The sequence below is a fragment of the Colletotrichum fioriniae genome (genome assembly GCF_027942845.1).
Source record: "Colletotrichum fioriniae strain IMI 355084 chromosome Unknown scaffold_10, whole genome shotgun sequence".
Classification (NCBI taxonomy): Eukaryota; Fungi; Ascomycota; class Sordariomycetes; order Glomerellales; family Glomerellaceae; genus Colletotrichum; species Colletotrichum fioriniae.
In genome coordinates this window covers 872,693-888,288 of record NW_027076846.1, presented here as the reverse complement: position 1 = coordinate 888,288, position 15,596 = coordinate 872,693, and the positions used below count along the sequence as shown (strand labels likewise).

Below are 15,596 nucleotides of genomic sequence, written 5' to 3'. Positions count from 1 at the left end.
TGTCCATGCAGCAAGTCGTAGAGTAGAGACTGGAGAAGCCCCTGCCATGATTTCTGGATCGGCGTACCCGCGATCCAGAAACAATGTGACGCAACAGCTAGTGAGCTGGATGAGCCTTCCCAGTGTCCCAGCAACTCTCTCGTCCGAGGATGATTGGCAATGAACTTCATGAAAGTAGACTTGCCAGATCCGGGTTTGCCCGAGATCCAAAAGGTTCCACTTCCGGAGACAAACCAGTCTGACAACCGAGAGTGAAATGCCCACTGGAACGTATCCTGATGAGCTTGCGGGATAGAGTCCAGGCGAGCAGGTCGACTGGTGTAATTCAGACTTGTTACAATCGTGTCGGCGAGTAATGCATCCTCTGACTTCGTGAGTCTCGTAAGCAGGATCTTCATTTGTTGGACGTCGGCCTCCGAAAAGCTTGCGCGTGGATCCGTGAGTTGCTTATTCGTTTGTAATTTCAGGTCTTCCAGGTTACTCGACATAACATCAACTTGGGATTCGTGTTCTGGTCGAGCATACCGCCCCTGACTCTCTAGTACTTTCAAGGACTGGCTTAGTCGGGATAGACGGGAGCTGTGATAGACATCAGACAGTATCATGACACGGTCTTCGCACTACGTACTTGAGTATACCGATGACTTGACGTGTCACCGTAGTGTTGAGGCGATCAATTTTACGCTCGTGGTATGTGTCGTCCCGCTGACGCCATTGGGAGCCCCGCGTATCTGTCTCGCCTAGTGTATCATCGGACGCCCGTCGTATGATAGACTCCGTGTTGTCCAGAAGCGCGATGCAAGCGTCTCGCGAGGTAGATATTTCTTGTAGCGGAAGCGAACCACTCGAGTGGCTGGGATCACTCTTCAATAAAATCTGGTTCTCTGCCAGGGCAAGCTTCAACCTTGTGACAGTGCCTAGATGGATTTCTTCATTGTGGCGACTCCGGTTTGCTGTGACTGGGGAAGCTGAGATGATCTCCAAAATGTATCTCGTTGCATCCAATATGAGACCCGCGGTATCGAGGGCTATGATGGCATCCATGATAACGACTTGAAGTAGAACGCATTCGCGTTCGAGTGTACGGTGAAAAAGATGTGTACTGGTATTATGTTGGACAAAACATCATGTGCGGGGTTAATTGGGAAAAGCCGAGGAGACACATCTACTTGTTTGTCATAACTGATAAGAAACCAGGCTCTTCTAGAGAGCGATTGGGAAGCACGTATGTAGGAACACAGGTTAACGTAGTATTCTCGTGACCCCTTCCATGCAGGACCGGGGCGTAGCAGACTCACCTTACCCATGTGTGGGGGTGACTGTCTTTTGCCTCACGACCGATTGATTACGGCAAACTGGCCATTCTGGAAGCGTTTTTGACGCTTGCGGGGTTGAAATGTTGAGTGCAAACCAGTAGTCCGTTTATGTGAGTGACGCGATTACCTAGATGAAGGTGCTCAAGCATAGGTCTGAGAGTTTAAAGCCATGACAGAGACGAACTGCGAAGGAGCCAAACTTCCCTCTGTGTCTTTGTAGTCGATGATTCTCCTGTCATTGGACCAAAGTAAGATCTTAGTGCTGAGAAATGTCTGACAGCAAACACTGGGATGGGAAACGTCCAGTTTCTGGTTAAAAGTCCGCCCAAATCCTAGCGGGCTTGCAAGGGTGTCAGGGTGATGGTCAAAGTCCCCTTTAATAATATTAGTCATTCGTAAAATTGTCCAATAATGAGAAGGAAAGAATTGTTGGCTAGTAAGCATGACGACTCAAGTGGCCGGGAGGTGCAGTGATAAGCACCTTAATATGTGAGATTCCGTCTGACAGAGCGCCGGTGTCCTCTCCGCGCCACGCCTCAGCGCCGTATCGCTTGCGCAAGGAAGAGAAATTGACCACTGAGGATCATGGTATCAACGGAGCCATCATGAAAGTACTTTTGTCATCTAGCTTGTTTCAAGCTGTCGGCCGAAGAGCGGGCTTTTGGATCCCGGCTACATAAATACTAGTTCTACTGCCCTGGGAACGATTCCCGACCACGCCACTTCATAACCGCTTTCATAATTGAAATAGGAACACTGGTAGTTTGTGAGATCTGTGACTGATATAGCGAAACTCAGTCAACATGTCTCTTGCCGGAGTGCGCAACCTGCTTTCTCAGTGGTTTCCGCCACAACCGACCTATACCGAGCAACACGTCCCATCCCAGAAAGGGAAAGTGTTCATCGTCACAGGCGCAAACCACGGCATCGGGTTTGAGCTTGTCAAGATTCTATATGCAACTGGTGCTAAAATATACATGGCATCGCGATCTAAGGTGAGTCTCACAACAAAGCCAATGTTCTTCGGCTTCGGATGACTGGCAACGACCTCAATACTTGGGTCTTGTCTGATCTCAAGGGTCCTCGACTTTGTTTCGCAATGAAAGCAAGTCTTGTAATCATTCGAAGACTGACCAGACCTACCACCCATCTAGGAACGTGCCGAAAAAGCCATAGAGACCATCACAACCGCGGCACCGGCACCCGAGACTCCCGGCACCATAGTCTTCCTTCCCTTTGATCTGAACGATCTTGAAAGTGTCAAAGCAGCCGCCACCACCTTTGCGCAACGAGAGTCAAAGCTCCATATTCTCTGGAATAATGCTGGCTCGGGCGCTTATAGAATAGAAGAAGGCGCTAAGACGAAGCAAGGTTTCGAGCCCATGGTTGGCATGCACTGCATTGCCGCGCAACTCTTCACCCACCTCCTCCTTCCCCAACTCCGAGCAGCCGCGGGAGAAGCTCCAAAAGGTTCGGTTCGTGTTGTCTGGACTGCGAGTTACATGGCGGAGTTGACCACTGGCGAGAATGGCATCGACTTTGACCACCTTGCAGAGGGTACGCCTGATCGTGCGCTAAACTATGCCGTTTCCAAGTTTGGTAACTGGCTTCTCGGCCGCGAGATGGCTTCTCGCTATGGTTCTGACAATATTGTCAGCGTTGTCCAGAACCCTGGTAATCTGAAAGCGGGTGCCTATGACGGGGTCCCGGCGTTTTCAATGCTCTTTATCACTCCCTTCCTGTACGAGACGAAATTCGGTGCATATACCGAGCTATACGCAGGCTTGTCCCCGGATATCTCATTTGATAATAATGGGGCGTACGTCATACCCTGGGGACGCATACGAATCGACGATGATATTCCAAGGAAGGATATCGTGAAGGCCTTGAAACCGGTGGCGGAGGAGGGGCTTGGTTATACGACCAAGTTCTGGGACTGGTGCGAGGAACAATGGAAGCCCTTCGTCTGAGTCAAGGTGGTTTTTGGAACCTTGATTTAAGGTCTTCGCTTTGTCAATGTTGAACGGTAAGAGACGTGGGAGTTACAACTTGTCTGGTCATACTTAGTTCTATTATCTCAACATGCAGCATGTGAGTGCCCTGAGTGACATGTTGAAAACGCACTGTTTGCATTAGTATGCGCTGAAACATCCCTGAGATTGCTCCTTTGTTGACAACGAGACCCGGCGCGGCACGCCTTGTTCCATGGTCGCGGAGCCAAGCTGCATGGGAAGGGGGCGACATCGAGTCCGGACTGATGGATGGGCGGAGTTTCGTGTAGTCCAATCATAGGCGCGCGAGGTATATTGGATGAGGATCCGCACTCTCAAACAATAAATGATTTATCAAGGTCTCGAAACACTTGGATTATAAAGTATCAGGGTATCTATCTCGGCCACAGCCAATTCATCATACATAAAATACATTGGAGAGGTTTAGGCCGCAATGTCCTTGCCCTTCTCCTCGACCTCAAGTTCCCGAGTGGGCTGTTGCGCCTTGCTGCCCCAGCGACCCATGAAGAAGTTGCCGAAAGCCTGGGAATTGTTCCTCATGTTCATGGCGACAATCTCGCTGGTCGGCTTCTCGAAAAGACGATCAATGTCCTCGAGCGTCTTATCCTTGGTCTCAGGCATGAAGATCATCTATGGAGTGTTAGTCTACGATTTGGTATCACATGGGAATGGAATTTGTTACCTGGTAGAACCATCCCAAGATGGCAATGCCTCCATAGAAGCCGAGAGTGAGACCAGTACGGGTCATGGCCTCCTGCATGGCAGAGAAGTTGTAGGTGACGATGAAGGAAGACAGGAAGAGCAGACCAGAAGAGGTAGTCATGCCGTAAGATCGGAGGTAGGTAGGGTAGACCTCAGAAGGAACAACCCAGGTGAGACAAGCGTAGCAGCCGAAGAAGCCCATGTACAAAGCCAGACCGATGAGGTAGCAAGCGACGGCACCGGTAGTGTTGGTATCGGTAGGAATCTGGTAGCTAGCGCCAATGATGACCAATCCCACGAAGAAACCGGGAAGCATAGTGTTGGCCCAGAAGCGACGACCGAACTTCTCCATGTAGAAGCAGGCAGGGATGGTACCGATGAGCAGAGAGCCACCACCGACAAGAGACATGTAGGTGGCCTTTTCGTCGTTGAAACCAATCTGCTGCATAAGGATGGACATGTAGTACATGATGGCGTTGACACCAGTAAGCTGGCCAAGAAGAATCATGATGTTGGCATAGACCAAAGCACGACGGGCGCGGGGGACGGTGATGAAGTCCATCCAGGGGAAACGCTTGTTCTTGGCGCCCTCAGAAACCTGCTGCTTCTCATCGACGACGGAGACCTTCATGACGAAGAACTCTTCTCTCGCCTCGGGGGTAGAGGTGCCACGGATACGCTTCCACACCTTGTAGGCTTCGAGCGTCTTGCCCTTGTGCATCAGGTAACGAGGAGACTCGGGCAGGAAGAGCATGCCGGCGAACATGATGGTGGAGAAGAGAAGGGATGATCCGAGAATCCAGCGCCAGTTGCCGGGCACGTGAATGAAGATGGCGGCGACGGCGTAGCCGAGAACCTCACCGAGGGCGATGTTGAGTTGGTATAGGGAGACGACGTTACCACGGATTCGGCGTTCGGCGGTCTCAGCGACGTAGACGGGGACGGTACCACCCTCGAGACCGACACCCATGCCAAGGATAACACGGGCAGAAACAATCATGCCTTTAGAGCAAGTTAGCCATGTCCGGCATGCAGAAGCGGAATGGGTTCTAGATGGGACTCACCAAAGTTCTGTGCGCCGGCGCAAAGTGCACCACCAATAGTGTAAAGGATGCAAGAGATGATGATGGACATCTTTCGGCCGAGGTATTCGTTCGAGGGACTGAGAATGATAGCGCCACCGACGGCACCGAGAGGCATGGCAGAGTTGACGAGAGAGTTTTGGCGGGTGGTGAGGCCGAGGTCACCGGGGAGGAAGAGGTTGGCACCAGAGATGAGAGACTGGTCGAGACCGGAGAGAAGACCACCCATCGAGGCGAAGGCTACAATGAGCCAGGTGAAATACTTGGTGTTGGTGAACTCCAGTTGGAAAAAGCCCTTCTTCAAACCACCAGCAGCCTCCAATTCCCGTTCCATGCTGTCAATGAAGGCATCGACCTCCCAACCACCGGCCGCGGCGATGGCGGCAGCATCCTTCTCGTTTACACCAGGAAGGGCATTGGCGAGGTTCTCGACGTGAGCCTCATTCTGGCTGTCCGGGTTGTGTTTGCCCGAAATCTTCGGGGCAAGATTGACTCCGTGCATGTTGTTGGGTATTTCCGCGCTGCCGCGAGCCAAGACCTCGTTTAAACAGAGATTGGCCCAAAGGGGTAATAGTAGATCTGATTAAGGCTGATGCTAAGAAATGCGGCTCTGATGGTCCGGAGGGAAAAAGACACCTGCCAAGAAAAGACAACTAACACCAGAGACTGGGACGAGCCAGGCTTTTAATCACCCTTCACATTTCTTACCACTACTCACGACGACACACTAGTAGATCAACAATAAGAGCGGCCAATATTCCAAGTCAGCCAACCCGAAGACGGCATTGATGGATTGTGGATTCCTCGCCCGACTCTCGACGTGACCGTCTGTCTAACCTCGACACCAACATCGTCATCCGAAATTTTTGTCTGGTGTTAGTGTGGAGACCTGGAGAGAAACGGCCGAAGTAGGAGCGACCTCTTGTCCGCATTTCAGGCCTCTTCTCCAGTGGAGAGACCCCAGGAACACGGAACACGCACTTGGAGAACATTAAGCAGGCTGGGGGAGAGGCCGGAGGGATGGTGGAGGGCAGCTGTTGCGGGCGCTGAGCTCTATTGCCCTTGGGGCTCCAGACTTTCCTCACACATAATCTGCAGAGCGTGACCATGGGGCGACGCGGAGCCTGGGGTCCCAGTTGTCTGTTCTGGCCCCCAGTTCTGGCAGGCAAAAGCAGGCCAAAGGACTCGCGGAGATCAGGCCGCGACGACCGTTCTTCTTCCCATCTGACTCGCGACTCCACATCCTCGCAGGATAGCGTTTGTGCGAGACCCGCCCGAAGGGTGGGTGGTTTGACCGAAAATTCTCCCGGTACCGCGTTCTGGATCTACTCGGTGACAGTCCGAAGCCCGCACCGTTCGTTCTCGTGACGACGACGGAAACGTACGGAGTCTCCGCGTGGAGAAATCAGACTCCAGAGTTACCAACATGTTAAAATTTCTCACTCTGGGGATTGGATTGGGGAAGGTTTTCTGGGACCTTGGAGATGTGGGCTGACGTCAACCCTAGGGGGGAAAATCTAGAAGCGGCACATGGACAGCCAGACTCGTGTTGTTTGCGAGTAAGAAGTTTTCGGTGGTGATAGCCGTCCGTTAACGACGCATTTTTCAATTTTTATTTTCACTCTGGTGTTTCCTCTGTTGATAGTCTTTTCCCAAATACCCATGGACAAGCTCTAGCACCCCCCTGGTCTTGCTGTATCTATTACTTTACAGAGAACGTGGTCTGACACATCACCACGTGCTGGGAACATTTCTCCTTCGGGAAGAGGAGATCGCCATCGTCGTGCCTGACCGCTTGGTGGCTTGTTCTTAGCTCCCGCCAGCGACAGGTCCCGGTCCGGGTGGGAAGCCGCATTCTTGGCTGATGACAAGAAATATCTGGCCGGCTTGGCGCTCCGTGAGGCGGCAGGGGAGTCTGCCAGGCCGTAACCCGCCGCACCGATCGCGCGATGCCAAGTCGGCGAGCAGCGCACTAAGGCAGGCGAAGAGGAATAGAAACGGCTTCCGACTGGTGCTAGTCCAGAATTCGGCCTTTTAGCTCGTAGACCGGCTTAGCAAGGCCGATACGACACTGGTCCTGTTACAGATTGTCACGAAAATTCGTTCATCCTTTTTTAGCGTCGCGACAGGGCTCTCCTAGACTTCATGTGGGGGGCAAAAGAAAAATTGGCAAGATTGCAAATATCAAGGAAACAATGCCTGGAAAACCTGATTGTAGCGCTCAAGACATGGGTTCCATTCTGTACGACAATGACACATTCTAGAAGCTCTCTAAACTCTGACGGATCATTAAAGTTGTCAGACCAACTGTCACCCCTCGGCTCAAATCACTATTTGCGTTTTGACGCTCATCGGCCTGTACTTTTTTAGACCTCCTCTCTGGATTTGGTTCACTACTGTTCTTCAAAAGTCTGCCCGAATTCGCCCGGCATTCATGCAACCCACAGAAAATCCCATCTTTTCCCCTCACAGACCATTCGAACCCCCGCGAAATGGAATGGAGCAAGCATGGCTGGGTCACATCAGCAACCTGTGGATCATTCCAATCATGTCTCATTGGCATTTGACCCCTGTAATAGTGTTCCGTAAGTCCGAAAGATAACTTTGACCATCAGGCCGGTTCAGCCGTTCTATCGTTACACTTCATCTCTTCATGTGCGTTACCGGCGGTATGGACTCTCCTTTGCCAAAGATAAGGAACTGCTATCTTATCGTTTCCCGCTGGACTGCGAGATTTCTCAGCACGCCGATCGTATATTGACAATCTGTCGCCGTTGTGGCTTCACGAGTCAGACTAGAGTGCTAGTCCTGCCGATCTTGGCGCGCCTTATCGAGCTTGCCGCCGTTGTGAGACCGAGGAGAATGGGCTAAGATGTATAGCACTTGTAGGCCCAGAAGTAAAGCCGGCGCTATGCCAGCCTTCTGCAAGCCAAGCGATGCTAAATGGACACTGTATTCGTACATAATACTGATGAGTAGCACGGCAGGTAGCTGTCAGTACTAGTCGGGCAAGCTTATGATGATAATGAAGCCTCTCGAAGTTGCCACAAGTATCGTCGTTTTAACCCCTTAAACACGGGCCTGTCTTCTTCTGTCCGCCTCATCGAAAAAGTAAACAATCGAAAATCTGGCTCTTGGTCATAGTTATGAGGCTTTGTATCGCTATCGGAAGAGCCTCTCGAACGAAGAGAAGTAGCTTACCACAAACAGAGTCACCATGATTCATTCCGAAGACACCAAGGCATGTAATTATTATGACTCCAGAGACACAGAGTTTCCCCCAAATTGAACGATCCGCATAACTTCAAGCCAACTACATCCGTTTATCGTTTGGGCGAGCTCCACACTGCTATCGTTGTTTCACTATGGTGTATTTGCCAGAGTCGAAAGTAGCAGGGTCTGAGTCCCAGGATACAATTCCTCAGCGCACCCCATTCTCGCCGTTCGATTTCTGCGCTTGGACTCAATACTGAACATAGGTTTCATCTTCTTCCACACATTTCCGGTCAGCCTCTTTCTGCTGTACTCAATACTTTTCTGTCAGCGGTTTTGGTCCATCTGGACGTCGAATTCGGGAGCGAAACCGTAGCCCAGACCTATCAGCAGCCCTTCAATTGCCATTGAGCATGCAGCCATCATCTCATGCATTTGATGTAGACTGCGAAATTCTCTGCCGTCAAGCCTCTCATCAGTCTTAAGAACTTAAGATATCTCTCCGTGGACAGTAGCATGCCGAATTGTGTTCAATGGACGGCTGGTCAACAATGAAGCTAAAACTTTTGATGCGAACGGCTTTCCACCTTAATTCGATCATTCATCACATAGGTTTATGAATAAGTCGATACAGGGCAGCAATAAGAATTTCAAGCGAAGTAGGTATATCATACAAAATGCATCATCATCAATGATCCTCCGGAAGCAAAAAGAAAGCTACTCAAGACGCATATCTCCACTCACTAAGTTCTCCAGAAACCCTTTCTTGCTCGTCCAAATCTTCGTTCTTCTTCCGACAGTACCATTTAGTGATGAGAACGAAGATCACTGTCAACCCACAGCCAGCAATGATAGCACCGCCTCCCGTCTGATAGCATGGCTCCTGGTTTCTCAGAAAGAAGTAGGGCGTAAACCAATGAGAGACCGAGGAGACACTATTGGCAATGGCAATGAGAGCTGCTCTTTTTGTTCGTGGTCGAGGTACGACAGTTGTCTCCCAAGAAATTTGTAGCTGGTCCTGTCAATAATGGAGATTCTTCAAGAAAAGGAGACAGCCCGTGAGCTTACATTGAGGCCGAGGAATGGTCCAGTGACCAGCAGAATCATGGAGAAATATCTGGCACCAACACTAAGCGTGGTGATCATCACAACGCATCCAGCCAGTGTAAGCAGAATTGGTACAATGATGTGGTAGCCATGTTCAAGCATTCGACCAGACGACCAGGACACTGCCAAAGTTACAAGGAAGGCGATTATTGGAGGCGGTGCTTGAATGAGGTACGTCTCGGTAGCACCGAACCCAAGAGTAGCGAGGATCTAAGGAGCCCCATGTAAGTAAAGTTCGACCTTTGGTCGAAGCTGACGTGGATTTGACTTACCGATGGAAAGAAGTCTTTGTAGGACTGTGCGATCACAAGGGAAAAATGAATCGCAGAGAAAAGGTATGTGAATGGGTCTTTAAGGGCCATCCACACCCCTCCCCAGTAGTCGCCCTCGTCATCCTCAGTACGACCGCCAGCCGACACAGTTTGCCGGTATTGAGCCATTTGCGACTCCTCGGCAGTTAAGAAATAGGTGCCAGTCGACTCGGGAAAGTTGGGAATAAACCAAAAGCTGGCCAGACCGATGATAATGCTGACAACACCTGTGACTGTGTCAGTGAAGGGGGTTCTCACCGCGTATCCATAGCAACTAACCCTCGAGAAGCAAAAACCACTGCCATGCTGATAGTCCAGCTATATCATTCATATTGCGGAGAACTCCAGCAGCCAGAAGGCCAGAAACAGCCTGAGAAATGGTGTTTCCAGCGTGCCAAATTCCCATGCGGAGAGGAGACTCATGCTTCGTATACCAAGACGACGTCAACAAGGACACCGCTGGCACGAAAGGACCTTCAGTCAAGCCAACGACAAAACGACACAGGAGAAACCCCCAGCCAGCAGTGACAGCAGGCATACATATAGTGGCAATGGACCATCCGAGCATACAGCATGGAAGTAAAATTCGTGGCTTTCCCTTTGCGATCATGACATTTGCGGGAACCTGCGAAATGATGTATCCGACATAGAAAAGTGAGATACCGGCGGACCACAACGTGTCTGACATGTGTAAATCATCTTGCATGCCGGCGAGTCGTGCATTCGAGACGTTGATGCGGTCTAGATAACTAAGTATGGGGAGTTAGCAACTGAAGGGGCACGATATTGACGGAACAAACGAGAAGGAAGAGGAAAGGTCCGAGACTCACTTCATCATGAGCATGGCACACACCATCGGGAGGAATTTCCAATCGAGGCGCTTTCGAACAGCTATATCAAGGGATTTGAGCTCCTCGGGGGTTTTGTCTCTGATGAGGTCGTATGGCTCTAGTAGAGGGTCGCGGGTGAGAGCATTTTCTTCCCACTCAATCCCGACTTTGACATCGACTGAGCCGCGTTTGGAGTTGGGAGAAGATGCCATATTAATAGAAGACTGTCTGATTCAGCAGAATGCGGCATGATAAAAAGAAGTTGGAAATGGCATCTAACAAGAACATCCGACATCTTTTGTACTCTTGCGCCAAAGTGGCCCTGGCCTGATACTTAGAGCTTGGAACCAGCAATTTGCGATAAAAATTTCAAAGTCAAACAAGCAGTCAACTTCCCCGCATTGAAACCCTGTTTCCCCGCGGAACGATTGTGGATGTGTTGCGGGCTGTCTGGGGTTGGTCCAGTCTCTGCCACTACCGGAGCGTGTCCGATAATTGACGACCCTGCCCGGACTGGGTCCGGTCAGCAGTGAATCTTGTAAACTGCCAAATCCTATGAGGTGAAGATTATGCTGAGACTAGTGATGATGCATGTTCAAGTATTTGCCTCCATTGACGTGAGCCGCCATGCTGATCTCTATGCTGAGCCGTACTACCGTAACTGCTTCATACAACCATTATCACGTACTATTGATCAGGCAACCCCGGCTCAGATGACTAGCAAACTAGTATTCATCACGCATGATGAAGGAAAATCATTGTGCAGTTGATTACGCCCCACGTTTTATCCCGCTGTTTCCGGCTCTATCCGCAATTCTACATCGCTTACTAAAAACATCTATGCAAACATGGCTTAGTAGCGAAAGGTGAAGTTTAGAGATACTCCTCGGAAGTATCACCCACATTGTCGCCTTCCCCTCTGACTGAGCCTTTGCATGATACTCCTGTAGCGAGTTGTAATTGGCTACGTGAAGGTATATCGGATGAGTTGCTGAGATCGACGTGGAACAATGTCTGGGAAGTGACCCCACGAGACGGTCTTTGTAAGGGTTAGCCAAATCATACTGATGAAAGCTTGCAAAACGTCAAATCCGTCTCACGTTAGGTGTTATTTCGTCACTTTCCATAATCCTGGTGGAAAGACTAAGCAAGACCTGTTGAAAAGCTGCAAGTGCTGGAAATCGTGATGCCACAATCGTCACAAGCGTCGAAGCCTTGCTAATGACCTCTGTCACTTTGACGAGTCGACGTGCGACAGAAATATCCTGACTTCTACGACGGGTGAGGCATGCAACAGCGACTGCAGCTTGGAATATGTCGTATGCATCAATGAAGCTGAAAACGAACTTTCCCTTGGTAAACAAATCGTAAGATCGATCGACAAATTGATATGACGTGTTAATAGTATCCGTTTCGAGATCTTGGTTGTTTCTCAGCCAAAAGTCATTCAACGTCATTGTATGAGGCGTTGAAGAGGTAAGATGGACCAAAGCCCGACAAGATAGTTGTTCAAAAAGACCCAAAAGGTGCCGAGTAGAGGCCGAATGAGCATCAACATCGGGAGGCAGATCCCTCCAATGAACGATGTTACTATAAGTAAGTAGAACATCTTCTTTTCTCCCCGAACGGATGCTTGAAACCAGTTGTGAATAGAGTACAAGATAGTGACTGGTTTGCGATCTTCGATGCGGCGTTTCCGTCGATGGGGGTAGACCGCCGTCTTCTGCTGGGAGCTGGATTACGTTTGTCAACTCGGCACCGAATAAGAAGTTGATGGTGTGATTCCCTCAACTCACCTTTACTGAAATATCCTCATCCTGAATGCTCACAGGGCGGTCCATGACAAGGCTGATCATTCTATGGCCAGGGTCAGTACTAGGCTGGGAACTGAAGAAAGTTACAGACGCAATGTCATCATACCGGTCAAAAGAGTAAACGGCCCAGAACAACCATCGCCGCCTGTCATCTTCAGCTATCCTCAAGGTAGAATGCCCATCTGGCTCTCGGTGTAGGCCAAGCGAGATGGATGTCTTCATAGCCAGGCCCAGTAGATGCCAGGCGGAACCACCAGAAGAGTTGAAAAGCGAGTAGATGACAAGCAAAATCAAGCAGTGTATGTGCTCAAGGGCCGGTTCGGTGCGCAAGATGGAAGGGAGCTCGCCGAGGGCCGCAGAATGAAGGCTTGAACTAAGGAACGAAAGATGAGTAGAAGTCGGAGAAACCGAAATCCCAATAGCGCAGGCTACGTAAAAATTGAAAACATGTAATGACGTAGGGCTCTGTGCAGCCTGGTGTTGAGTTTTATTTGCCATAACATCTTCACATTGTCGCAGAAAAAGGTCCTCGTTGAGGTATGGCAAGTCAACTGACCATTCCAGAAACTTCCGGACATGCTCGATCGCTGAATTCCGACCCATCGAATTGAGGTGACTGTGTACATCTGGAGTTTGAGGTGCCGGAACAGCCGTGGATGGGTCGCGTCCATCAATAGCCAGAGCACCTGCGATTACTTCTGCTAAAGAGAACTTCCTGGCTAGATCATCAGAGCTATCTCGGGGCTCAGCCATTGCATTTCGTGACAAGAAGCCGACTGCTCCTATCGTGGCTCTTACAGCCGAATCTTCGGTTCCATGCCTATTGGTGTTGGCAGGGTCGGACACGCGGCTTGAGGCTATCGATATAGCATCACGGGATTCTGAGACACTGTCATTCATGGGGGAATGGCCATGACATGAATCACCTCGACCGCTGTGCGTATGCGACCGCTTTCGTTGAAGCGATTCTCCTTCCAAATCGGCAATCCGCCGTTTCAATGACGCCACATAACTGTAAACTATCAGCGAGCATGTAATTGGACAGAGGACCACGGTGTACCATTACCCAATGACAGAAGTATGAGAGAGCTCAGATACTGTGTTGAAATCTTGGTTCCGTGGGATACACTCGGCTCTTAGCCCACTACATGAGGTACACGCCGGCAGACGTCGGTCGCACTGAATGATTGTCAGCTAATAGTGATGAATATGAAATCTAGATATTAGGAGTTTAACTTTTTGTTTCCTCTTCCAACATCTTTCGCAAGCTTGTGCGCGAGTTTCCGTGATTGCTACGGGCGGCTCAGGTGTTCCCCTTAGGTTCGGAGCCTCTTGCGCACCTGTAGATGGAGTCAAACTCATAGTTCGGCTGTCTTACTTCTTATATGAGGTGCTTCAAAAGTACACAATGAGCCAGGCAGTGCAGGTGACCAGTTGTGAACAATTGGCCGCCTTTGAGGGGGGCATGCAATGAGATGTGAAAGCTGGAGGCCCAAAGTCTCATCTCGCACCTCCGACTGTTTGCCGATGTTGCGGGGCTTGACCCAGGCCTCCGTGGGGAAGGCTGGGAAGGTCCCGATTGGACCAACCCGACATCTCATAGACATAAATCTTAGTCAAGGTCACGATAGGGAGTAAAGAAGCCACCTTGTGTCTTGATAGAAATGATTGAGGCCAGATTCGAGGCATGGATAACCGACGGTCAGGACTTCAAGATAAGGCATGACGTGATGAGTAGAGATCTACGCTCAATTCTACATGTATATTACTCTTCAATCGTTAGAAGGCAGTATGTGTTGTCGCAAAAGAGATACTGCTTGTGATGAAATTTATGAATTGCCATTTGTATGGGCAGTCGCCCTGGCGCTGAGACTCGCCATCTCCGACGCCCTCTTCGTGGCACCGGCAATAAGCAAGGGACCATCCGTCGCAGCCATAACCCAGCGAGCACCCATCTGACAGAACTTTTCCACAAGGTCCATACGTGAGTGAAGACCTCCCACTCCGACCCACTTTCCGTGCTTATTGCAGGCAGCAATCGTCCGCTGATAGGCCTCTGTGAGCCTAGGGTTTTCGTAGTCGCCCGGGATACCCATCTCGGCCGTCAGATCGTTGGTCCCGATGAGTAGAGAGTCCACGCCTTCCACTGCTGTAATCTCGTCAACCAGCTCCAGTGCCTCAAGAGTCTCGATCATCGGTATAACCAGGGTAGCGTCATTTGTGATGGGATTGGAGACCTTGGCAGGAACTGTACGGAACTGATAATGAGGAAGTCCGTTGGTTGATGATCGTGTGCCGATAGGTTGGAACTTGGCAGCAGCAACAACGTCTCGTGCGTCCTGCACACTGCGAATATGTGGCACAATAACACCGAGCGCACCGCCGTCTAAGATTCTGGAGACAAAAAAGGGGTCTTTGCTGGGGGCGCGTACGATAGGCGAGATCCCGGCGTACAGCGCAGCGATGCACAGCTGGGAGGTCGTCTCGAGATCGAATGAGGAATGCTCCATATCGACGAGGATTCCATCGAATCCAGCTGTCTTAGCCATCATCGGAAGTTCTACCGACTTGACCAGTTTGACACTCAGAGTCGATGCGACCTCATCGCGAAGGAGCTTCTCCTTGAACGAGTGTGGAATAGAAACGGCCATTTCGGTTGAGAGAAGGAATCTTGAGTGTTGAGGGCTATGCTTGATTGATTTGCTGTGTAAAGGAATTCTCGGAACAATTGAGACCAAGGTATTGTTATATGAGCTGCCAGTCCTTGTTCATGGACGGATGCTCGGAGTCATGCCGAGGATTTCCATAACCTCGTCGGCGCTTCCGCAAACCTTTCGGCCCTCCGGTCCCATGTACAAATCCAATGACTACCGAAAATACTCGATGGGTCGTATAAGAACTATCTTTAGTGGTGTTCTATCATCAGATTGCGGCTGTACCGGGAGCTGTCCGATACCCTCGGACCACTTCCGGGTGGATGTACAAGGCATGAATAGTAACCAATCTTCCTTGCCGCTGTGTGATCATTGATCTCCATAGCCTTTGTGTATTTTATGAATCGAACCGCAGTCCTCCAAGTCTCCTAACATCTCCGTCTGCAGCGACCTTCAGCCAAAGCTTCAAATCCGGGATCGAAGTTTTCCAGCGTCACGGACCGATCTCCAATCACTAGCTACTTTTCTGCCTCACTACGGTCGATCAACTCGTCG

At 50.3% G+C, this 15,596-nt stretch overlaps 3 protein-coding genes across 3 annotated transcripts; 1 reads left to right on the top strand and 2 right to left on the bottom strand.

The window, feature by feature from the left end:
• Positions 1–2,119: 2,119 nt before the first annotated feature.
• N0V96_008297 (uncharacterized protein) lies at positions 2,120–3,286 on the top strand (the record flags this gene model as incomplete). Its single annotated transcript, XM_053192738.1, has 2 exons — positions 2,120–2,311; positions 2,471–3,286. 2 exons carry the CDS (start codon positions 2,120–2,122, stop codon positions 3,284–3,286), a joined length of 1,008 nt encoding a protein of 335 aa, XP_053049678.1.
• Positions 3,287–3,751: 465 nt separating this feature from the next.
• Positions 3,752–5,614, bottom strand: N0V96_008296 (uncharacterized protein; the record flags this gene model as incomplete). Its single annotated transcript, XM_053192739.1, has 3 exons — positions 3,752–3,958; positions 4,011–5,032; positions 5,095–5,614. 3 exons carry the CDS (start codon positions 5,612–5,614, stop codon positions 3,752–3,754), a joined length of 1,749 nt encoding a protein of 582 aa, XP_053049679.1.
• Positions 5,615–14,216: 8,602 nt separating this feature from the next.
• Positions 14,217–15,038, bottom strand: N0V96_008295 (uncharacterized protein; the record flags this gene model as incomplete). Its single annotated transcript, XM_053192740.2, has 1 exon — positions 14,217–15,038. The coding sequence occupies one exon, from the start codon at positions 15,036–15,038 to the stop codon at positions 14,217–14,219; it is 822 nt and encodes a 273-aa protein (XP_053049680.1).
• Positions 15,039–15,596: the final 558 nt, after the last annotated feature.